At 33.8% G+C, this 26,478-nt stretch overlaps 1 protein-coding gene across 1 annotated transcript in view; it reads left to right on the forward strand.

The window, feature by feature from the left end:
* The window catches only part of LOC114331577 (integrin alpha-V), a 145,622-nt gene that overhangs the window by 75,960 nt on the left and 43,184 nt on the right, over positions 1-26,478 (forward strand). Inside the window, exons 12-13 of the mRNA XM_050651436.1 lie at positions 16,399-16,697; positions 23,042-23,211. Coding sequence (XP_050507393.1) covers positions 16,399-16,697; positions 23,042-23,211 — 469 coding nt within the window. The remainder of the gene's footprint in view (positions 1-16,398; positions 16,698-23,041; positions 23,212-26,478) is intronic.

Below are 26,478 nucleotides of genomic sequence, written 5' to 3' on the forward strand. Positions count from 1 at the left end.
TTACAGAATTAAAATCGGATTATTTAAGGGGCCCCAGCAATGTTTTAAATTTATAAACAATTTTTTGGCTTATAAAAAAAAGCTTTGTTTAATAATAAAAAAAAATTAATTTTTAGCAATGCAAATAATTAAAACCGGTATAATTTGACTTAAACTTTCAAATGCTGTCAGCAGAATTGCTATTTTATTTTTTAATCAAACGTTATTCGCGTTCAAAAATTGCAATTTCTCGATTTTTTGAAAGTTCCACCGCGTTTATCTCGAAAACTATGCATCCTACGAAAAAACTTGTAAGAACATTTTTTGCTTAGAATTACCCAAGAAATACAAAAAAAATGGACTAAGTTTTCACTCTAATGGCATATAACATATCCCACCAGAATGAAAACAATGGGAACCTTCTCTGGTTACACCTCCGAGGCTTCTACAATTTGCAAGCCATACGGATGCTGAGACTAAGGAAGATGAGGGAATTCTACAATTTACAATTCACGTCACATCTGCTCAGCGCGGTAAAGTTCCAACGAGACTGGTTCCCTTCATACTCCACACAGAGTAAATGTAAATCAAAAATGAATAACCATTTTCAATTTCGTTGCAAAACGAAAATACAGCCGAACCATATTCCAGTCCAATCAGAGAGTGCTGCAAGCACCTCTACCGGTTTCGAAACTTATTAGTCTCTCATCAGGAGGCACATATGCTGCTCTCCCTGATCCAACCAAAACAAACCCCAGCGTGCAGTCCCGAATTGCAACGAACGAAATGGCATAGATGCCCTAGCGGCAACTGCTAGCAAAAGACTAAGTTTTCACTCTAATGGCATATAACCATTATATGGTTATATGCCATTAGAGTGAAAACTTAGTCTTTTGCTAGCAGTTGCCGCTAGGGCATCTATGCCATTTCGTTCGTTGCAATTCGGGACTGCACGCTGGGGTTTGTTTTGGTTGGATCAGGGAGAGCAGCATATGTGCCTCCTGATGAGAGACTAATAAGTTTCGAAACCGGTAGAGGTGCTTGCAGCACTCTCTGATTGGACTGGAATATGGTTCGGCTGTATTTTCGTTTTGCAACGAAATTGAAAATGGTTATTCATTTTTGATTTACATTTACTCTGTGTGGAGTATGAAGGGAACCAGTCTCGTTGGAACTTTACCGCGCTGAGCAGATGTGACGTGAATTGTAAATTGTAGAATTCCCTCATCTTCCTTAGTCTCAGCATCCGTATGGCTTGCAAATTGTAGAAGCCTCGGAGGTGTAACCAGAGAAGGTTCCCATTGTTTTCATTCTGGTGGGATATGTTATATGCCATTAGAGTGAAAACTTAGTCTTTTGCTAGCAGTTGCCGCTAGGGCATCTATGCCATTTCGTTCGTTGCAATTCGGGACTGCACGCTGGGGTTTGTTTTGGTTGGATCAGGGAGAGCAGCATATGTGCCTCCTGATGAGAGACTAATAAGTTTCGAAACCGGTAGAGGTGCTTGCAGCACTCTCTGATTGGACTGGAATATGGTTCGGCTGTATTTTCGTTTTGCAACGAAATTGAAAATGGTTATTCATTTTTGATTTACATTTACTCTGTGTGGAGTATGAAGGGAACCAGTCTCGTTGGAACTTTACCGCGCTGAGCAGATGTGACGTGAATTGTAAATTGTAGAATTCCCTCATCTTCCTTAGTCTCAGCATCCGTATGGCTTGCAAATTGTAGAAGCCTCGGAGGTGTAACCAGAGAAGGTTCCCATTGTTTTCATTCTGGTGGGATATGTTATATGCCATTAGAGTGAAAACTTAGTCTTTTGCTAGCAGTTGCCGCTAGGGCATCTATGCCATTTCGTTCGTTGCAATTCGGGACTGCACGCTGGGGTTTGTTTTGGTTGGATCAGGGAGAGCAGCATATGTGCCTCCTGATGAGAGACTAATAAGTTTCGAAACCGGTAGAGGTGCTTGCAGCACTCTCTGATTGGACTGGAATATGGTTCGGCTGTATTTTCGTTTTGCAACGAAATTGAAAATGGTTATTCATTTTTTACAAAAAAAATGTTTTATTTTGCGAAAAATCGATTTTTATGTAATTCCTCAAGTTGTTTGTTTATAACAACCTTATCGACATCCGGATCAACTGTTACCCAAAAAATTCGTGTTCTACGGGTCAAAATACATCAAAAAAACTTGGGTAAGTCCATCTAAATAAAGGAACCCGTAGCACCCCCTCCTGGCCACAGCACTAATTTGTTTATATGCCAAAAAATTGTTTATAACTTTAAAACATTGCCGAGGCTGCTTAAATAATCCGATTTCAATTATGTAAAGTGCATTGGATAGGTGGAGTACTTCTTTATATGTAAAAAATTGACAAATCTTTGTATGTTCTAGTTTTTGTTGTGCAAGATTTTAAAAAATTTTAATTTTTTAAAAAAAGTTTAGATTGCAAAATTATTATGCAAAATCTAGTAAGTCAATTTTAATGAAATTTGGTGTTCGGTTTTAGCATATTACAAAAATTTTCTAAGCGAATTAGGAAGGTTCCAAGTGGAACCTAAGTGATGGAAAATCATTGAATAAGGACAGGCTTGTTTTGCCCCCTTATTTTATATTTATTGCTATTTTGGAGCAAGGGTAATAAACTAAGACATTTTTAACCAATCGCTTCTGATAGAAAATTTAATTATCTTTGTTTTATTCCTATAGGACTTTGTTCTAAAATGAATAGTTTTTAAGTTATAAGAAAAAAAGTAGAAAAAAAAAACGAAATTTTTAAATATTTTATTTTTTTATTAATGTTCCGGGCATATTTGAGAAGGAGCATAATTCAATTATTATTAAAGAAGTTATCACCTAACTTTATCCGCAAAAATCTGAATGCCACCTCTCACATCCACCTAAAAACAGATCCTTACTGGTCTAATAATATGCGAAATTTTTAATGGAAATTTTGAAATTGATTTTGGTGCAGAATTTTCGTCTTTAACAAGTTATTTTAATGCGCCCTAATTACTTCTGTTGATATTGAAAGGAGTTTTTCAAGTTATAAAAATATTTTATCTGATCAAAGAAAATGTTTCCTCGTGAAAAATTTGGAAAAACACATTGTAGTGAATTATAATCGAAGATATATATAGTGATATTGTTGTTTAATTTTAAATAGGTAACTATTGGTATCATTTTTTGTAAAAAATGTGAATAAATTGCATTGTATAAAAAATAACGATTTTATTTGAAAGATAATAAATAAGATTGCCGCCCCCCTCTATAAAAGAACCCCCTATAATAGAATAGAACAGAAAATTTGTGGTTTATGCGAATTTTTTGAATTTTTGTGCATATCTTGCGCATATTTCGTAATTTTTTACTGCATGTATATGCGCGTATTTCATCAAAATTGATCGCATATAAATCCGCTCCCTAATGATGAGACTTCTGTTGGTATACGGCGGTGAAGTGTGGCCTGTAAAGAAGATTTAGAAGAAGAAGATGGAGGTAGCTGAAATGAACATGTTACAACGGATGCTGGGTAAGAGTAGAAGGGACAGGATCAGGAGCACCTTAATTAAAGGAAGAGCTAGGGTGACTACAGTCTCAAAGAAGACTAATAACATAGACTGCAAAGGTTTGAACACATAAGATGTATAAATAAAAACTAAGTGGGACGAAGAATAGAGCTGTTAGAGGTTAATGAAAGGAGAAGTAGAGGAAAACCCAAGAGAAGATGGAATGAGCGTGTAACAGAGAACTTGAAAGAGAAAGGTAAAGAAAGCTATACACTTCATACCTAATCTACGAGAACTAGATTATTTTTTTACCAAACATACTGTCTAATTTTCTATTTGGAATAAATTATTATTTGAAAATGTATCACGACTAAAATTAATACAGAGCAAAATAGTGTGTTTAAAACAAAAGAAAAACATATACTTCGGCCTTACTAAATAACCAACCTTGGTCGACAGTTGGAGAACAGAAGAAGTTCTAGTAAAAAAAATGGAACACAATTTGTTTCAATTATATTTTTTGTATTTAATATATGTATCTGATTTAGTGCGGCAGATTCGTGCAAATATTATAAGAATTGTGCATTTAATGATAGAAGTATATAATTTAGACCACATATAGGTACTACACATATTATAAAGGTTCAAAATTAGATATGAAGCCATCTCAGATTTTACCTTTTACAAAAATGCGGGCATTCAAAATGGCGACGATACATATGTGACTAATAGCACGATAACTTTTAAACGAAAAGTCCCACCTTAACCAAATTTGGTATATGGGTTTTTTTGATGCGTAAGATCGAGTTCCTGAATTGTAAGAATCGGTGTACCAGAAGTTGTGTTTTTCCTGATTTTCTATGTAAAAATATTTTTTTTAATTCTTTCACTCTGTATATATTAATTTTTCAAAAAGGTGATACCGGCATTGAAAAGAGAGAGCGAAAAAATATTTTTCAGGAAATATTTTGAACTTCTTAGTTATGTTAATTACCACGTAATAAATGCATGACTTATCTTCACATGTACCTATGTGCGGCAAATTCCTTCAAATCTTATAAGAATTATTGGACATTTGATGGTAGAAGCATATAATTTGAACCACATATACTACACATACAAAGGTTCAAATTTAAGTATGAGGCCATCTCAGATTTGCCCCTTTACAAAAAAGGCGGGCATTCAAAATAGCGACTATACGTATGTGACTAATAGCACGATAACTTTTGAACGCAGAGTCCGATTTCAACCAAATTTGGTATATTGGTTTTTTTTATGTATAAGATCGATCCCTTAAACCGAAAGAATCGATTTACGAGAAGTTGGGTTTTTCCTGATTTCTTTGTAAAAATATGTTGTTTATTTTTTAAATTTTTTCACCCTGCATATATTAATTTTTCAAGAAGGTAATACCGGCATTGACAAGAGCGTAAAAATATTTTTGAGGAAATGTTTTGAACTCTTTAGTTATATTAATTATAATTTAAGAAATGCATAACGTATCTTCATATACATAATAGGTAGCTACCTCTATGCGGCAGATTCGTGCAAATAATAATATAAGAATTATTGTGCATCTAATGGTAGAAGCATATAATTTAGACTACACATACTACACATAAAAAGATTTAAATTTAGATATGAGGCCATCTCAGATTTTGTCTTTTACAAAGATGGCGGGCATTCAAAATGAATCTGCCGCCTATAGGTACATATAGTCCGTCCGCTATAACTTTCCCCATGCGGTACGATTCATTTTCAATCAAATTAAGACAAAACAGAAAGTGAAACGTACGCCGATGTGTGTAGTATATAGTATACAGCATACAAAATGTATATACACATGGACGTTCGTTTCAATTTATGTTTTGACTTAATTTGATTGAAAATGGGTCGTACCGCATGGGAAAAGTTATAGCGTACGGACATATGTGAACATACGTTATGTATTTATTAAACGGTAATTAACATAACTAAGAAGTTCAAAATATTTCCTAAAAAACATTTTTACACTATTTTCAATACCGGTAATACTTTTTTGAAAAATTTATATATACAAGGTGAAAGAATTGAAAAAGAAACAACATATTTTTACATAAAAAAAACAGTAAAAACACTAATTCTGATAAACCGATTCTTCCGGTTCAAGACCTCGATCTTACTCATCAAAAAATAACCTACATACTCAATTTAGTTGAAACCTAAGGTCTCGTTCAAAAGTTATCGTGATATTAGTCACATATAGTCGCCACTTTGATTGCCCGCCATTTGAGAAGGCCTCATATCTAAATTTGAACATTTACGTGTGTAGTATATGTGGTCCAAATTATATGCTTCTACCATTAAATGCACAATAGTTCTTATAATATTTGCACTAACCTGCCGCACAAAAGTACATGTGAAGATACGTTATGCATTTATTAAATGGTAATTAACACAACTTAAAACTTCAAAATATTTCCTAAAAAATATTTTCACGCTCTTTTTAATGACGATATTATCTTTTTGAAAAACTATTACATACAGGGTGAAAGAATTAAAAAAAAACAACATGGTTTTACATAAAAACCAGGAAAAACACAACTTCTGGTAAACCGATTCTTCCGATTTAAGACCTCGATTTTATACATCAAAAAGGGAACCTATATACCAAATTTGGTTGAAATCTAAAAATCTCGTTATTTAGTTATCGTGCTATTAGCAGAGCAGAGAAGAAGATGTCAACCATAGGCATGGAGTAGCGGTTCTAGTAAATAATAAAATCAGAAAACATATAAAAAATTTTATTCCATATTCAGAACGCTGCATGTTGATCCAGATAAGTGCGCACCCTCTAGACATAAATATAATTCAGGTTTATGCTCCCACATCTGAGAGTACTGATGAAGAAATTGAAGAGTTTTACGAACAATTAGACGAAATCATAAAAAACCTAAAGAAACAAGACATAACCATGGTAATGGGAGATTTTAACTCCAAAATAGGAAAAGGCGAAGTCAGTGATGTAGTTGGCAAGTATGGGTTGGGAACAAGAAATGAACGAGGTGATCGACTAATACAGTTTTGCCAGGAGAAAAACTTAATTATCACTAATACTTGGTTTAAGTTACCATTAAGAAGATTGTACACTTGGAGGTCACCACAGGACAAGTCTGGGTACATCGTTAGAAATCAGATAGACTTTATAACAATCAACAAACGATTCCGTAACGCAATAATATCAGCCAAAACATATCCTGGAGCTGATATAAACTCTGACCATAATCCTCTTGTAGCCCAATTACGAGTCAGACTAAAAACCTTAATCCAGAAACAGAAAAACAAAAGATTAGATATGGATCAACTTAGAAATCCCGAGATAAAAGTCAAGCTTACAAATAGCATTAATAGTAATGTTGCTTTAACAACAAATACGGATGATATTGAAAGAGACTGGATCAACTTAAGGGACGCTATATGCAACGGTGCGAAAGAAGTAATTGGTGACTACGAGCGGAAGAAGAAGAACGAATGGATGACAGATAAAATATTACACCTCATGGACAGAAGGAGGGAAAATAAGAATAATCCCGAACAATATAAAGAACTGGATAGAACTGTCAGCAGAAAGATAAAAGAATCCAAAGAGAAATGGTTACAAGAAAAATGTCAAGAGATAGAAGAGCTAGAACGAAGACACGATAGTTTTAACATGCATAAAAAAATTAAGGAGTTTTCTTATACTTACAAGAAAAAACAGTTTGGTAAGTTAATAGACGAGAACAACAAACTTATTGTAGATAAAGAAGAACAGTTACAGACTTGGGCAATTTACATAAAAGATTTGTTTACGGATTATCGTCATATTTCTACGAACTCTCTTGATCTGAATGGACCAAAAATATTGAAAAGTGAGGTGATAAAAGCTATAGATCAAACGAAAGATGGGAAAGCAACAGGATGCGATGAAATACCAGTCGAATTTTTAAAAGTTTTTAACGAGAACAACATGAATGTAGTATTGAAACTGTTCAATTAGATATACGATACTGGTCAAATTCCATCGGACTGGCTGAAATCTACATTTGTGCCCCTTCCCAAGAAATCCAATTCTAAGACGTGTAGCGAATATCGCCTTATAAGTTTAATGAGTCATACCCTTAAAGTATTCTTGCGTATTATCCATTCCAGAATAAGAGCAAAATTAGAACACAGCATAAGTAAAACACAGTTCGGATTTAGATGCGGTTTTGGAACTCGAGAGCCCCTATTTGCAATACAAGTCTTGATTCAAAAATGCCTGGATCAACAGAAAGGTGTTTACGCCTGTTTTATCGACTATGAGAAATCATTTGATACTATCAAACATGACAAACTCATAGAACTATTACATCTTTCAGGACTTGACACTAAGGACATCCAGATTATAAAAAATCTATATTGGAATCAAACAGCCCACATAAAGAATGGACATATGGTGAGTGAAAACATAACCATTTCTAGAGGGGTTAGACAGGGCTGTATTCTTTCGCCACTGCTTTTCAACGTGTACACGGAACAAATATTTCTAGAGGCACTAGAAGAGTACAATGAGGGCATCAAGATTAATGGCGTACCAATAAGTAATTTTCGATATGCAGATGATACTGTTATACTAGCCGATAACATCGAAGATTTACAGATGATGCTAAATAGAGTAAATACAACTGGCAACCAATTTGGACTGAAGATCAATAGAAAGAAAACTAAATTTATGGTGATCAGTAAAAAGAACATTCAACATATATATATATATATATATATATATATATATATATATATATATATATATATATATATATATATACAATAGCACTAAAGGCCTTAGAGGCCCATGGCTTGAAAAGTTTGTTTTTTTTTTCTTTCTTCATTTTCACGTTTCTTTATGTGCTGAGCTCTTCTCTGGCTTGATATGTGATTTTCCTCCATTCCTTCCTGTCACTCATTTTTCTTTTTTGGCCCTCTAGCCCCATTCTTTCCAAATCTTTTTCGACGTCTTGCTTCCATCTATTTTTCGGCCTTCCTCTTCTCTTTCTTGAAGTTATAGTGTAGTTTAGTACCTTCTTTGGAGTCCTCGTGTTTGGCATCCTTTCAATGTGACCTCGCCATCTAAGTCTCTGAGCCTTTATCACTCCTATTATATTAGGTTGGTTGTATAATTGTTTTAACTCATCATTTGATCTTCTTATCCATAAACCGTCCCTTATTTTTCCTCCATATATCTTCCTTAGTATTTTCCTTTCCCAGATCTCCAGTAAATTTTGTTCATTTTTTGTCATTGTCCATATCTCACTGCAGTATGTTACTATTGGCTGTATAGTTGTTTTGTATAGCTGTACTTTTGCCCTTCTTGATAGAAACTTGCTTTTCAACATTACATTAAGCGCATGTACACTTCTATTGCCTGCCATTATTCTAGCTTGTATTTCTTCTTTAATGATAGGTTTACGTGATATTATTGCCCCTAGGTATGTAAATCTTTCTACCATTTCGAATTCGTATGATGTTCCTTCTTCTACTTCTACTTTAAACTTTTGACCATTCCTAAACTGACCATCTGTCCACTCCATACATTTTGTTTTAGTTGAATTTATATATAGTCCCATTTTCTTCGCTGCTTTTACTATTCTCTGTACCATCTCCTGTAGCTCTTTTTTTCCTCTTGCCAGTAACACCACATCATCCGCAAACGCCAAAACTTGGTGTCTTCTTTGATATATGAGTCCTTCTCTATTGATTTTTGCTTCTCGCATTATTTTTTCTAGGCATAAGTTGAAGAGTAAAGATGACAGAGGATCGCCCTGTCTTAATCCTTCGTTTACTATAAATTTTTCTGATGATTGATTGTTTATTTTGACTCTGTTTTCTGTATTCTCCAGAGTGAGATGTATCATGCTACGTAGCTTTCTGCTAACTCCCAATTCCTCAAGCGCCTCTTTTAATTTCTTCCTCTTTATTCTATCGTATGCTTGTTGGAAGTCGATGAATAGTGCTATCGTTGGTAGGTTGTGTTCATAGCTTTCTGCTTGTAATTCTCTGATTACGAATACTTGGTCCGTTGTGCTTCTCCCTCTTCTAAATCCGCACTGATATTCGCCTATTATATTTTCAGCTTCTTTTTCAAGTTTGTCTTTTATTGATTTTCCTAGGATTTTGTATACGGTATTTAGTAAAGCTATTCCTCTGTAATTACTGCATTCTGTTTTGTCGCCTTTTTTATGTAATGGGCAGATAATTGCTTCCTTCCAGTCCTCTGGTATTCGTTCTTTTAACCATATATCTTTTATGATTTTGTGTATCCAATCATTCAGCAATTTTCCACCATATTTCATCATCTCTGCTGTTATGTTATCGCTTCCAGGGCATTTGTTGTTTTTAAGATTTCTAATTATTTCCTCGATTTGTTCTTTGCTCGGTGGATTATCTTCTATGTCTTCTAACTGTTCATTTTCTGTCTCTGCTTCTATGGATTCATTTTGGTTTGGCTTATTCTTGCCATTTAGTAATTCGTCAAAATACTCTTTCCATCTCTCTACTATTTCTGCTTCGCCGCTTTTATTATCTCCAGCTTTGGTTTTAACGAATATGGGTTTTTGCTGGTATCCTCTTTTCTCGTTTCTGGCACCTTGATACAGGTTTTTTATTTCTTTATTTCTGTAGTTCTCTTCTATTTCTTTTAGCTTATTATCTAAGTGTTTTCTCTTCTTTTCTCTCAACAACCTCTTTACTTTTTGTCTTTGTTCTATATATCTATCATGCGTCTCTGTTGTTTCTTTCTTGATCATTTCCATCCTTAATGATTGTCTTAGTTCTATTTCTTTTTGGCACTCTATGTCGAACCACTCCTTCCTCTTTTTAATCTCTTGTTTATTACATTCTTTTGCTGCTTTGTTCATTACTTGCTTTATGATTTCCCAGTTGTTCTCCGTTTGTTCTTCTATTTGTATCTTTTTTAGTTCCCTTTCCATTGTTTCTCTGTATGTTTCTTGCTCTTTTTTTGTTGCAAACCGAATTGGTTTATTTATACATTTCTTTTCTTTTATTTTGTTTTTGTTTTCAGGTATCAGTTGCTTCATTTTGATACCCACCATGTAATGGTCGGAGTCGGCATCTGGTCCTCTGTATGTTCTAATCTTCTTTATACATTGCTGCTCTTCTTTTTCGATCAGCACGTGATCTATTTGGTTTTTGGTCTTTCTATCTGGCGATATCCATGTTTCCTTGTGTATTTCTTTTCTTTCGAAATATGTGCTCATTATGATCATATTTTTTTCTCTTGCAAAATCTATGAGGAACTGTCCGTTTTCATTAGTTTCATTGTGTTTATTATGTTTTCCTATTGTCGGTCTAAATACTTCTTCCTTCCCTATTTTGGCATTTGCGTCGCCTAAAATAATTTTCATGTCGTATCTGGGTATACTTTCGATTGTTCTATTTAGTTCACTGTAAAAAGATTCTTTGACATCATTATCTTTTTCTTCAGATGGTGCGTGAATATTTATGAGAGTGATTTTTTGGTATTTTCCCTTGATCCTGATACTACATATTCGATCTGATATTGGTTTGAATTCTACTATTGCTTCCTTTAGTTCTTTTCGTAGCATAAAACCTGTGCCTAATGTTCTATTCTTTCCGCCGCTATTAAAAAACACTGTATCTTCTATTTCTAATATATCATTTCCCAGCTGTTTCGTCTCCTGCAAGGCTACTATGTCAAATTGGAACTTTTCGATTTCTCTCGCTAGATGTTTAAGTTTACCTTCTCTATATGTGCCTCTTACATTCCATGTTCCTAAAAGTAAGTGTTCTTTTCGACATGTTCTCTTGTGTTTTTGTCCGGTTTTCATTTTTTTTCTCTTTTGTCCTTTTTTTGAATTATCGTTATCCTTTTTCTGTACTTGTGTCGTCATCGTTATTCCCATGGTACAATTGTCTGCTAGTTTTTTGATGTTGTTTTGATCATTTTTCCTTCTTTGTCGTTCCACTTCCATTCGTTGTTGTTTACCCATATTTTTTTTACTCCAATCTTGACTTCATTTTGAACCTATATACCAAATTTGGTTGAAATCTAAAAATCTCGTTATTTAGTTATCGTGCTATTAGCAGAGCAGAGAAGAAGATGTCAACCATAGGCATGGAGTAGCGGTTCTAGTAAATAATAAAATCAGAAAACATATAAAAAATTTTATTCCATATTCAGAACGCTGCATGTTGATCCAGATAAGTGCGCACCCTCTAGACATAAATATAATTCAGGTTTATGCTCCCACATCTGAGAGTACTGATGAAGAAATTGAAGAGTTTTACGAACAATTAGACGAAATCATAAAAAACCTAAAGAAACAAGACATAACCATGGTAATGGGAGATTTTAACTCCAAAATAGGAAAAGGCGAAGTCAGTGATGTAGTTGGCAAGTATGGGTTGGGAACAAGAAATGAACGAGGTGATCGACTAATACAGTTTTGCCAGGAGAAAAACTTAATTATCACTAATACTTGGTTTAAGTTACCATTAAGAAGATTGTACACTTGGAGGTCACCACAGGACAAGTCTGGGTACATCGTTAGAAATCAGATAGACTTTATAACAATCAACAAACGATTCCGTAACGCAATAATATCAGCCAAAACATATCCTGGAGCTGATATAAACTCTGACCATAATCCTCTTGTAGCCCAATTACGAGTCAGACTAAAAACCTTAATCCAGAAACAGAATAACAAAAGATTAGATATGGATCAACTTAGAAATCCCGAGATAAAAGTCAAGCTTACAAATAGCATTAATAGTAATGTTGCTTTAACAACAAATACGGATGATATTGAAAGAGACTGGATCAACTTAAGGGACGCTATATGCAACGGTGCGAAAGAAGTAATTGGTGACTACGAGCGGAAGAAGAAGAACGAATGGATGACAGATGAAATATTACACCTCATGGACAGAAGGAGGGAAAATAAGAATAATCCCGAACAATATAAAGAACTGGATAGAACTGTCAGCAGAAAGATAAAAGAATCCAAAGAGAAATGGTTACAAGAAAAATGTCAAGAGATAGAAGAGCTAGAACGAAGACACGATAGTTTTAACATGCATAAAAAAATTAAGGAGTTTTCTTATACTTACAAGAAAAAACAGTTTGGTAAGTTAATAGACGAGAACAACAAACTTATTGTAGATAAAGAAGAACAGTTACAGACTTGGGCAATTTACATAAAAGATTTGTTTACGGATTATCGTCATATTTCTACGAACTCTCTTGATCTTAATGGACCAAAAATATTGAAAAGTGAGGTGATAAAAGCTATAGATCAAACGAAAGATGGGAAAGCAACAGGATGCGATGAAATACCAGTCGAATTTTTAAAAGTTTTTAACGAGAACAACATGAATGTAGTATTGAAACTGTTCAATAAGATATACGATACTGGTCAAATTCCATCGGACTGGCTGAAATCTACATTTGTGCCCCTTCCCAAGAAATCCAATTCTAAGACGTGTAGCGAATATCGCCTTATAAGTTTAATGAGTCATACCCTTAAAGTATTCTTGCGTATTATCCATTCCAGAATACGAGCAAAATTAGAACACAGCATAAGTAAAACACAGTTCGGTTTTAGATGCGGTTTTGGAACTCGAGAGCCCCTATTTGCAATACAAGTCTTGATTCAAAAATGCCTGGATCAACAGAAAGATGTTTACGCCTGTTTTATCGACTATGAGAAAGCATTTGATACTATCAAACATGACAAACTCATAGAACTATTACATCTTTCAGGACTTGACACTAAGGACATCCAGATTATAAAAAATCTATATTGGAATCAAACAGCCCACATAAAGAATGGACATATGGTGAGTGAAAACATAACCATTTCTAGAGGGGTTAGACAGGGCTGTATTCTTTCGCCACTGCTTTTCAACGTGTACACGGAACAAATATTTCTAGAGGCACTAGAAGAGTACAATGAGGGCATCAAGATTAATGGCGTACCAATAAGTAATTTTCGATATGCAGATGATACTGTTATACTAGCCGATAACATCGAAGATTTACAGATGATGCTAAATAGAGTAAATACAACTGGCAACCAATTTGGACTGAAGATCAATAGAAAGAAAACTAAATTTATGGTGATCAGTAAAAAGAACATTCAACATATCGACCTGAATATTGAAGCCGAACGTATTGAAAGAGTACACCGATTTAAATATCTGGGATATACAGTAAATGATAAGTGGGACCCAGACGTAGAGATTAGGATCCGAATTGAAATAGCAAGATCCAAATTCATAAAAATGAGAAAGCTCTTAAGCAACCGCAACCTAAGCGTTAACCTCCGATGGCGCGCCACAAAATGCTATGTACTCTCTACGCTACTTTACGGAGTAGAAGGGTGGACGTTAACAGCAGCAACTATAAAGAAGTTAGCGGCTCTAGAAATGTGGCTGTATCGACGCATACTGAGAATTCCTTGGACAGACAGAGTGACCAACACAGAAGTATTGAGACGAATGGGTAAAGAGTTGGAATTGTTAACAACTGTTAAAAGGAGGAAAGCGTCATACCTGGGCCATGTGTTCCGTAATGATAAGTACAGTCTGCTACAGCTTATCGTCGAAGGCAAGATTGAAGGTAGAAGAGGTTTGGGCAGGAAGAAGAAATCCTGGCTGAGAAACTTGAGACAATGGTTTCAAATACCAGAAGCTGCGAACATAATACATGCGGCACAAAACAGAGAAACCTATCGTTTGATGGTCGCCAACCTTCGGTAGAAGACGGCACATGAAGAAGAAGAAGCTATTAGCCACATATGTATAGTCGCCATTTTGAATGCCCGCCATTTTTGTAAAAGACAAAATCTGAGATGGCCTAATATCCAAATGTAAACCATTATATGTGTAGTATATGTGATCTAAATTATATACTTCTATCGTTAAATGCACAATTGTTTCACATATCGGCTGCACTAATTCCCGAATGTTGCTCTCTACAGCAGTTGTATGTTAATTTTATGTTGTGTAATTTTTTTTAATTGAAAGTAAATAGCCCAATAAATGACCGTTTTGGAGTGTAATTTTCAGGGGCAACTCCGAATTGCATGAAAATTTGGATTTAGGTTCTACTTACCCTCCACTTCAAAGTAGAATTTGTGCTGTTGGTTGCTTTTACTTGGGGGTGATATTTACCCCTTCACGGGAGTGAAAAACGCGTGTTTAAAATAAAGCCGGAAATGGATAAATTGACTTATTTTAAGCACCTTTTGTTCTATAAAGTTTTTTACGTAAGTCAATACTTTTCGAGTTATTCACGATTTAAAATGTTGATTTTTCGAAAAAAAAACTACGTTTTTAGACCGTTTTTCCCAAATAACTCAAAAAGTAAATATTTTATCGAAAAAAATATTTTTAGCAAAAGTGTAGCCTATAAAAAAAACGAAAAAAATGGTGTACCACTAAAGTCTACAAATTGAGTAGAAGCAAAGTTGTAGCTCATGAAAAATACGTTCTTATTCGTCTAATACAAAATCGAATAATTCAACTCGAAATCTCCGAAAAAAGAAGCCTTTGTCGGGAAAACCTGATTACCATTTTTAAAGTATCGAAAAAAAGGTTATCATTTGCTTTTTACAAAAGTTTACAGCACTAAAAATAAACGAGTTACACTGAAAAAAAAGTTGGCCCCTTTTTGATAAAAAAATCGTGAAAACCTCCCTATATTTAGCACCCTAAATGAAATTAATCGTTTGGCTTTACCACCTACTTTAACTGTATCTGTATTGTTTGTAAGATCTGTAAGTTTGATTGGTTTGAAGTGATTATTTTTTAAAATATTCGATTTTATATTAAAAAAAAAATTTCTAAAATTTTTTGAAAAATTTCATTTTTTCAAAATAACTTAAAAGTATTAGTGATAAGAAAAATCTTAAAGAGTAAAAAAATGTAGGTTTTGCTATTATAAATATGCTAGTTTCATATTGTTTTTTCGTAAGACAAAAATTGGTTAAGATATGGCTGTTCAAAATTTGCATACAGTCGTGATTAGTGACCCATTCAAGCTGTCTCAATTATAACCCTTTCCAAAATAAACACTTTAAACCGGTGAGACTGACAGATCGTATAAAAAATAGGTAGGTAAATAAATTGTTTGTAAAGCGGTAGCGATTAATTTCATTTGGGGAGGCGAGATTTCTATGATTTTTTACAAAAAAAAAGAGGGCCAACTTTATTTTGAGCGTAACTCGCTTATTTTTAATGCTAATACTTTTGGTAACAATTAAAACAAAGCTTTTTATAAACACTTTAAAAAATTTTAAATGGTTTTTTTCCGAAAAGTGTTTAATTTTTCGGTGATTTCACCTTGAAATATTCTATTTGGAATTAGACGAATAAGAACTTATTTTTCATGAGCTACAACTCTGTTTTTATTTGATTGATAAACTTTACTGATACACCATTTTTTTGAGTTTTTTATAAGCTACACTTTTGCTGAGGATATTTTTTCGATAAAATATTTACTTTTTGAGTTATTTGCGAAAAACCGTCTGAAAACGTAGTTTTTTTGTCGAAAAATCAACATTTTCAATGGCAAATAACTCGAAAAGTAGTAACTTACATAAAAAACTCTATAGAACAAAAGTTGCTTAAAATCAGTCAATTTATCCATTTCCGGTCTTATCTTGAACGTATGGTTTTTCACCCCCGAGAAGGGGTGACTGTCACCCCCCAAGTAAAAGCAACCAACGGCACAATTTCAACTTTGAAGTAGAGGTTAAGTAGAACCTAAATCCAAATTTTCTCGCAATTCGGAGTTGCCCCTGAAAATTACACGGTATCGCCGAATTTCCCGTTCATTTACTTGGCTAAAAATGATTTTTTTATTTTAGATCTTGCAGTAGGTGCTTATAAAAGCGGCCACGTCTTTGTTATCCCAACTAAATCTGTAATTGATTTCCGTACAGCTTTAGAATCAAACATGACTTCTATCACCTCTAATGACAATATTTTAAACCTAAGATATTGCATTGATTTCAAAGCTAGAAGCGAAGAAAGCAACATAGAGTCGGTGGATTTTATGTTTGAACTGACCATGGATTATAGAGTCAAAGGATCAAAACTTTACACTGAAAATGTCACTGTGTTTCGAGAAAAGACTTTGTGTAAAACATTGGATATCAACCTTGAGGTAAGTTTGACCCATGTTACTCACCTTCTTCTTCTTCAAGTACCAACTTCTATCGAATGTTGTACGCAGTTGACTGTCGCTCTAAATAGTTCTGCACTTCTAGATTCAAATCATTTTCTAAAGTTGTTCCAGGATATTCTTCTCTTCTGACAATTCGCTTTCCTCAAACTTTGCCTGGCATAATAAGTTTTAAGAATTAATCTTTTTGCCCTCTCATTACAATGTCCTACTCAAGTTTCTCGTCTGTTGACAGCTAATGGTATTTCCGCTTCTTCTATTTCCTATTCTTCTATTAGTCTGGGCTGATTATCGAAGAATAGGCCATTTTTGGGAAAAGTTATTTACCAGCAATTTTATTACTGGAATCGAATCTTATTATTGTATATATTAATAATAAGGTGTGCAAAGTCCGCAGATAGTGTGCTACTTTTTTTATAAACAAAATGGCGCCCGAAAATCGTGTTTTTTTCAATTTTTGCTCTATAACTCCAAAGATTTTAACTTTACACCAAAAACACCCAAATAAAAATTCACTGCAATTAAATTCTGCATAGAGACGTGTTTTTCCCGATTCACTTGGACGAAAACTTTTCCCGTAAAAAGCGGGTTTTTTCAACAAAATCTTTAATTTTCAACTAATATTTTAGATAAGTAATTGTTAATCAATAATTAAATAACTTGGTAACGTAAAAGCCCTTTTCGAATATATTATAATTCCAGAAGCCGATGGAAACTAAATGAACAGTTTAGCAACAATTGAATTGTTAATTAAAAATTTACGGTTGCTATAATAACGACAATAATTATGATGCATAAGAATAACTATGATTTTTTCATAAAAAAAAACACTATACCTATCTAATATACTTTACAGAATTGAAATTGGACTATTTAAGCGGCCTCAGTAATATTTTAAAATTATAAACAATTTTTTGACTTACAAACAAATAGAATATCTCGGGAAGTATTAAACTAAATTAAATTGTAAAACCGGAATTCGAAAAACAGCGACAGGGAGCTTCTTTTAAATGAAAAAATGTTTAATTATGATGAGTAGTTCCTCAGACACAACCGGTCAAAGTTGAACGGAATTTACGGCAAATATATAAACAATAGGATCATAATTTTTAAACCATCACCTTTTTACTTTTCTCCTCTTTCTCCACACCAATTTCATTCTTTTTTTGTTCCCAAGTAACTCGAGTAGAGCCATCGAACTAACGCATTATTAAATGTCAGACTTGCTTTTGCTTTTTTATAAATAATTTATTTATTTATTATAACACAAAATTTTAATTTGTTTAAATAAAAATTGTTTAAATAATTATGCAGCTTTCAAATGAGAATATTTATGTTTTTAACTTTAAAAAGTACACTTGTAGTAAGTTTATGTAAGAAAAAGCCTACAACTGGAAAAAATATGTAGTTTTCTGTTCTTATAAATAAATTAATCTATTATAATAAAACAAAAGCAAGTCTGACATTTAATAATGCGTTAGTTCGATGGCTCTACTCGAGTTTCTTGGAAACAAAAAAAGAATGAAGGAAATTGCTCCATGGGAAGCCGAGAAAATGCTTTTTTTAACGTATACAGATTTTGAACTTTGAGGGTTACAGTTTCTCCAACCTAATTTTTGATTGGAATTTTGCTATTTTTGACAATTTTCACACGTACTATCGATAGTTTTTATTATAATAATATATGTTATAAGTACTTTAAGAATATGAAAATTGGTGTGGAGAAAGAGGACAAAAACAAAAATGTGATGGTTTGAAAATTATGATCCTATTTATGGTTTATATGGTTTATATCTTTGCCGTAAATTCTGGTCAATTTTGACCGGTTGTATCTCAGAAACCACCCGTCATAATTAAACATTTTTTCTTTTAGAAGAAGCTCCCTGCCGCTTTTTTTCGAATTCCGTTTTTACAATTTAATTTAGTTTAATATTTCCCGAGATATTCTATTTGCTTATAAGGCAAAAAATTGTTTATAATTTTATAATATTGCTGAGGCCGCTTAAATAGTCCAATTTTAATTCTGTAAAGTACATTAGATAGGTATAGTGTTTTTGTATAAAAAAATCATAGTTATTCTTATCCATCATAATTATTGTCGTTATTATAGCCACCGTAAATTTTTAATTAACAATTCAATTGTTGCTAAACTGTTCATTCAATTCCCATTGGCTTCTGGAATTATAATCTATATAAAAGAGCTTTTACATTACCAAGTTATTTAATTATTGATTAACAATTGCTTATCTAAAATTTTAGTTGAAAATTAAAGATTTTGTTGGAAAAACCCGCTTTTTACGGGGAAATTTTTCGTCAAATGGAATCGGGAAAAACACGTCTCTATGCAGAATTTAATTGCGGTGAATTTTTATTTGAGTGTTTTTGGTGTAAAGTTAAAATCTTTGGAGTTATAGAGCAACAATTGAAAAAAACACGATTTTCGGGCGCCATTTTGTTTATAAAAAAAGTAGCACACTATCTGCGGACTTTGCATACCTATATTATTAATACATACAATAATAAGACTCGATTCCAGCAATAAAATTGCTGGTAAATAACTTTTCCTTGTATTTTGCTAATTAGCCCAGAGTATATTTACTTCCAAGTTTGACATTAGGTGAATCTAAAATATTCGTAGGATTTTTCTGTAATACAAACTTCAAATGCTGCCAACTTATTTTAGATACACTTTTTTTATTCTCCACGCTTCTAAGCCACAACGAAGCGTAGAGAACACGTAAAACAGAACCATCCTTAGTGTGCACTTCTAACCTTATATTCCGACAACAAAGAAACTTCTTAACTGTAATGAATGATGCTCGTCTTATTTCAATACGTATGTTAATTTTCTTTGGTTTGATCTACATTTGATGTTATCCATGTTCTTAAATATTTGTGGGTTTACACACTCTCAATTACAGTATCTTCAATAATCAATTGCATGTTTGCATCTGCTGACTTTGTCATGCTCATGCATTTAGTTTTCTTGAAATTCATCTTCAGTCCGTATTGATGACAGCATTCATTAAGACGTTGTATTACGTTCTGTAAATTATTGTTGATATCCGTCATTATTTCTGTATCGTCTACAAAATGTAAGTTGTACAAAAGTCCCCCATTGACAGAAATATCTTCTATTGAATCTGAGAGCGATTCTTTATATGCCGCTTCACTGTCCACCCACATTGAAGAGTAGTGGGGAGAGCACGCAACCTTGGCGGACTTCTCTCTGCATTTTGATATCTCGGATATTCTGTTTTTTTTAATAACATAGACACCATAGTCATTCAGCCAGTTGTAATAGATTTTTAAGTCAGATATATTCTGGTTGTCGATACTTCAATATTTACCTTGGCAGTTGATTCCAATATACATAGATTAGATATAATTTTCGTAGAAGTCATCATTCATCATAGTAAGAGGTTCTCATTATAGTCTGCTGCGTTTACTTATATTGGGCAAAATAAAAGGTAAAAGGTAACAGAAATATAGCCAGAAAACGAATCTCCTTGTTCCGAAATTTAAGGGAATTGTTCATTAATAATCTAAGAGAATTGTCTTTTTGGACACTGGGTATAAATAATTATTTTAACGAGGAAAACAACGAAAAGCCCCAGATACAAAGTTTACTACTTTTTAAACAATTAGAATAATTGAAATAAAAATATAATAAACAATATTTTAAATCTAAGACTTTTCGTTAATAAACTGCTTTCTGGCTGCATCCCATATCTCCGGATTTTACAATATATAATCACGTTGAACCCTTTTTAATTATTTTAACGTTTACATTCATAAATATATCATTGAATAACGTTTATATTAATAAATATTCAAATAATAATTAAAAAAAATAACTCTTGTCAAGCAGCAATCAAAATCAAAATATATCCCTTCTATATAACTTCGGGCTAATCAATGATGATTGACCATATTCTTGAATTAATCATTTTAATATAAAAACTTCATTTACAAAAAGGGATATATTTTGCGTTTGATTGCTGCTTTTGACAAGAGTTATTTTTCATTGAATATTATTAACATACTAGGAAGTGGCTCAAGCGCTTCAAAAAATAAAGAAAGGAAAAGCGGTAGGACCAGATGATATTCCTGGGGAAGTATGGAGAGCATTGGGAGAGACAGGAACAAGGTGGCTATCAGGTTTATTTAATAGAATTATGGAAGTTGGACAAATGCCAGACGAATGAAGAAGCAGTATACTAGTACCTGTCTACAAAAACAAGGGAGATATACAACAATGTACAAACTACAGGGCTATAAAACTGCTTAGCCACACCATGAAAATATGGGAAAGAGTAATTGATAGACGGATACGTGAAGAGGCCGAAATATCCGAGAATCACTTTGGCTTTATGCAGGGCAGATCAACAACAGATGTAATTTTTATTATAAGACAGTTGATGGAAAAATACAGGAGTAAATACAGGAAAGCATATGATAGATTTCCTCGGGAGATCCTGCGGTGGGCACTCAATAAGAAAGGAGTCCCTGGTTAATATGTAAAGATTGTGAGGGATATGTATGAGGGAGTAACGACTAGTGTTAGGACAGGTGTGGGAGAGACTGATAAATTTCATGTGAAAGTAGGATTGCACCAGGGCTCGGTGCTTAGTCCGTATTTATTCGCATTAATTTTGGACCAGATAACAGCTAAACTACAGGGTAACATTCCATGGTGCTTAATGTATGCTGATGATGTCGTGTTAGTAGGAGATAGTGAAAGAGACTTAGAACAAAAACTGGAACAGTGGAGGCAAGCTCTGGAAAAGGTTTAAAACTTAGTAGGACAAAAACAGAGTATTTGCAATGTTCATTAAAGGTGGAGTTACTACTAATAACATGGTATCTTTGGATGGTGAACTAATTGAAAAAAGCAATAGTTTTAAGTAGGTACCTGGAATCGGTATTACAGAGTAATGGATAAATAGATGGAGATGCATGCAGTAGAATTAAGGCTGGATGGATGAAGTGGAAGGAAGCGAGTGGTGTGCTTTGTGACAGGAAAATTCCAATGAAGTTGAAGGGAAAATTTTATAAAACAGCCATAAGACCGGCTACGATGTACGGAACTGAATGTTGGGCAGTGAAAAAAAAAAGAGGAACAACGAAGGCATGTGGCGGAAATGAGAATGCTTAGATGGATGAATGGAGTGACAAGGAAGGATAAAATTAGAAATGAGTATATTAGGGGAAGTCTAGGTGTGGCACCAATTGATGCCGAAATGAGAGAGCATAGGTTAAGATGGTTTGGTCATGTTCAACGTCGAGACGTTAATCACCCAATACGAAGAATTGCGAAAGTGCAGATTCCTGAAAGGAGTAGGAGAGGAAGACTAAAGAAGACGTGGGGGGAGACGATTAGGCAGGACATGTTGGTAAAGGGGATTAATATTGATATGACTTAAGATAGAATTGTATGGAGAAATGTAATTAGGGAAGCCGACCCCGCATAAGAATAAGGCAAAGAGAATGATGATGATGATTCATAAATATAGCATTGAATAACCTTTCAAATGAGCTAGCATGCCGCCCCTATTCTCATTTTAAAAAATCATCGATTACGTCATCACGCCTAGATGGAGAACGTCACTAGAATGATATATATGCCAAATAAATCATATTAAAAATAAAAATCGACCGGTTTCGGGATTATTTCTTAAAATCGCTGGTTTACGAAATAATGAATTTATTCCATTTGGCTTTCAAACACGTGTTTGTCCAAACGCGTTACTGTTTTTATACGTTACACATTATACAATATATTTTTTTCCTAATTGAAAGTCTTTGTTTCCATTTATTGTAAATTAGTTAATGTCTCAATTCAAATATCTACAAATAATAAAATTTTAGTCATTAGTTTCCTACAGTTGTTCCATTTTACCTGTGCCCATGCTTCACGATTTATTTTCAAACAAATGAAAGCAAAACATTAAGTGAAACGTACTCCGATGTGTGTAGTATACAGTATACAAAATGAGTATTCACATCGACATTCGTTTCACTTTATATTTTGACTTAAATACAGTCAAACCCGCTTATTAGAATACCTCTTAAACGAATATCCCGGTTTAAGGAATAGAAATTTGAGGTCCCGAAATGTTTCTACTAGCGACCAAAGATCGGTTATTAGAATATCCCGGTTATAGGAATACTTTTTGATTGGCACGAGGGCCAATAAGCGGGTTGGACTGTATTTGAAAATGAATCGTGACGCATGGGGAAAGTTAGAGTGGACGAACTATATCAAACAAATTAATAATTCCGGTTTGACTATAATATAATTATTAAAAAAAATCTAATTTTAGCAATCTCTAGCTGACGTTCTACCCTTTACTTTTATATTAAATACTCAACCTAGTGATAAAGTATTTGCGGAGGGCAAAAGCAGGACAGAAAGATCAATTCCTTACTCGCATGGCTGTGGAACTGACAATATTTGTCAAACACAAATATTGATTGACGTCTACTCTGACACGTAAGTATTTAATTAAATAGGTATGTTTATATATTTACTATTCGCAAACGAAGATTTGTAAATAAATGTAAAGACATTCTTTCGTAAGAATATTAAGCTGGAATTCCATGGAACGTAGCGTGGCACGCCAAGAGAAATAAATATCATGTAATAGAAAATAAAAATAAAAGCTAAAGACGGGAATCAACGTAGCATTAAATAGCGTTATTTCCCTCAAAATTTGTACAGTTCACCAAGAATAGCTGAAAGTCTGAAAATAACCACGCCCATGATGCGCATTCGTCATCCGACGGATCTCGCACTGAGCGTTCACTTAAAATCTACCGTTTGTAACGTGAACAAGTCGGTACAGTCTGCGAAACATTTTTTGTAAGTACGAACCGCAAAGGAGAATCAATTTAAAATTTGCAAATTTTGTTTAAATCGAATCTGAAGGCAAAAGTTTTAAATAATCAGACACGGGAAGTGATAGCAAACGTGATTCATTTTATGATAAATGAAGCGAAAAACAATGAACCGTGTAGAGATTTGAAAAAAGTGCAGGAACGTGTGGTATTGGCAACAGGTGTTAGTTTAAGCAGCGTTCAAAAAATTGCTCGGGAAATGCAATTAATTGAAGATGGCGAATATTCCTCATTTGTAACTCCAAACAAAAAGAGAAAACAAAGCGCTTCAAAAACGTGCTTGGACGATTTTGATATAGGGCGTCTTCGACGTTATATAATGGATTTTTGTATAACACAAAAACAAGTCCCAACTGTAAAACGCATACACAGAACATTTGCAGAGGAGTACCACTACTCAGGTTCCATAGAAAGCCTACGAACAGTAATTAGAAAGATGGGATTTCGTTGGCGAAAAACCAGAACTAATAGAAAATTATTAATGGAAATGCCCAATATTCAACATCTTAGACTGAATTTCTTACGTAGTATGAAACGTTACAGGAACGCAAATCGCCCAATTATATACATGGATGAAACATACGTCCATTCATCTCATACCTACCAAAAGAGCTGGTCTGATAGTTCAAACAAGGGCATACAAAAACCAGTATCTAAAGGACAGATGCTTGTGAGAGTGCATGCTGGAGGTGAAAGTGGTTTTGTTAAAAACGCTTATCTGCGCTACAAACCTACTATAAAAACAGGAGATTATCATGATACAATGAACTACGACAATTACAAAAAGTGGCTTCAGGATAAACTGATACCAAATTTGCCCCCGCACAGCGTTTTAGTGATTGATAATGCACCGTTACAAACTGAGAAATGTCCAACTATGTCTTCCAGGAAAGCACAAATGCAGCAGTGGCTGACAACGCGAAATATTTCCTTTACAGATGACATGTTGAAATTCGAATTATACATTATAAAATTACACAAACCTCTGTTTAAAACCTATGAAATTGACAAAATACTCGAGGATAAAGGACATTCAGTTTTACGGTTACCCAAGATATTATCCGGATTTGAATCCTATAGAGTTAGTATGGGCTTCTATGAAGCAATATGTCGCCGAAAAAAATGTCAGTTTTGATTTTAAATTAGTGAAAAGTTTGTGTGGACTGAATAAAACGATGACGACAAATGCTATGGAAATGAATACGAGAAAGGTTATAAATATCTCTTTTAACAAAAGGTACTGATACAAAGACACCATATTTATGCTTCACCGGGACCGAACATCTAATTTCTATTTAGTATTGCAATAGACGATTTTATTACTACTTTATTACCCTACTGCTTACGCCCTTTTTCTCCGAAACCTTTTGGTCAATATAATGGTAATATAAAGTATAAATAGTCAATATAAAAATATAATTTTTGGTTTATAATGCCATAATTTATAGCAACACAAGCGGTTTTTGTTGGATCTATTTTATTACATCTCACTTTGTAAAAAAATACTACAAATATACTGAAGAAAAGTAATGACAGTAATAATAATTGTGTACGGGACCTATTAGAAACTATTCAAACTTTACGTTTCTATATTTGTGTCTCCGATTGTACCTATATTTTAAAGTTCACCCGCGCGTACAGGCTATCTTTTTCCTTCCGAGTGCGTTCTCACTTCATTGTTCGCGCAGGCAGTTAGAATTTCAGACTTTCAGCTATTCTTGGTGAACTGTAATCTACGAACCTTGGGCTAGGACTGAACCCTCAATTTAGAGCCGGCTTGGATCGAAGCGAGCTCTCCTATTGTTTGTCGGTAAGGCTGGTCGTACATTGGAGGCGTAGTCGGCCGACTCGCAGGTAGCGCGTATACGTTCGTGTATGTGCGATCATGAGACTGAGCGACTGGTATTATCATCCACTGCAGGCGATTATATACTACTTAGTTCGCGACTGTCATCATTGGAAGAAAGTGTGCTTTGTGAATAAAGTGTAAAATAGATTTAAAAGACATGTTGAAAGACTAATAAATTTTGTACAGTTTGAATGAATGAAGGAAGTGAATAGAAGTATATTAAAGTGTGTAAATATATTTAATTTCCTTAGCTACGGGCTTTCGGCAAAAATGCCATCTTCAGAGCTAATACTACAATAAAAACTTAAACTAATGACCAAAAAGGTGTCTATGTACAAAGTTTTTTAACTTACGTCAAAGTATAAAAAGTACCACTACTTGAAATTGTGTGTCGTGTGAAGTTGTGAATACGGGCGTATACGCGCTATGGTTCTTTTCATGAGCCTTTTTCAGTGCGTCACAGTTTTTCGATTTCTCTCTAACGCATTAAATTGTATGGGACAGAAAGAAACGCACGTCGCTGATTACATTTCGTCGGTGACATTTATAACATTGAATCTAGTTGTCAATAGATGGCGCTAATAATATAATTGTAAATAATATTATATTATTATATATAAAAAAACTGTAATCTGTACAATTTATAAGACTATACAAATCAAAGAAAATACCATTTTATAAATGCAATAAACAAAATTGATTTGTTTTTATACCAAATTGCAAATAAAATGTGACAACTGTCAGATTTTACTAAAATGTCATGTTAGAATAAATGTCATAAATGTGTATTTATCACGGACTAAGCTTTTTTTCTATCATTTGTGACGCACTGAAAAATGCTCATGAAAAGAACCATACCTGCGCTACGTAGTTGCGTAACTACGTTTCCAGTGGACGACCAGCTTAATGGAACACGGTTCAATGATATAGACTATGTACGGCAATTGCCGTGATCATGGGTGCGTTTGTCACCCGCATTGTAAGAATATATCTGTGAGCTGATAGCCATGCCTA

The sequence above is a fragment of the Diabrotica virgifera genome, chromosome 5 (genome assembly GCF_917563875.1).
Source record: "Diabrotica virgifera virgifera chromosome 5, PGI_DIABVI_V3a".
Lineage (NCBI taxonomy): Eukaryota > Metazoa > Arthropoda > Insecta > Coleoptera > Chrysomelidae > Diabrotica > Diabrotica virgifera.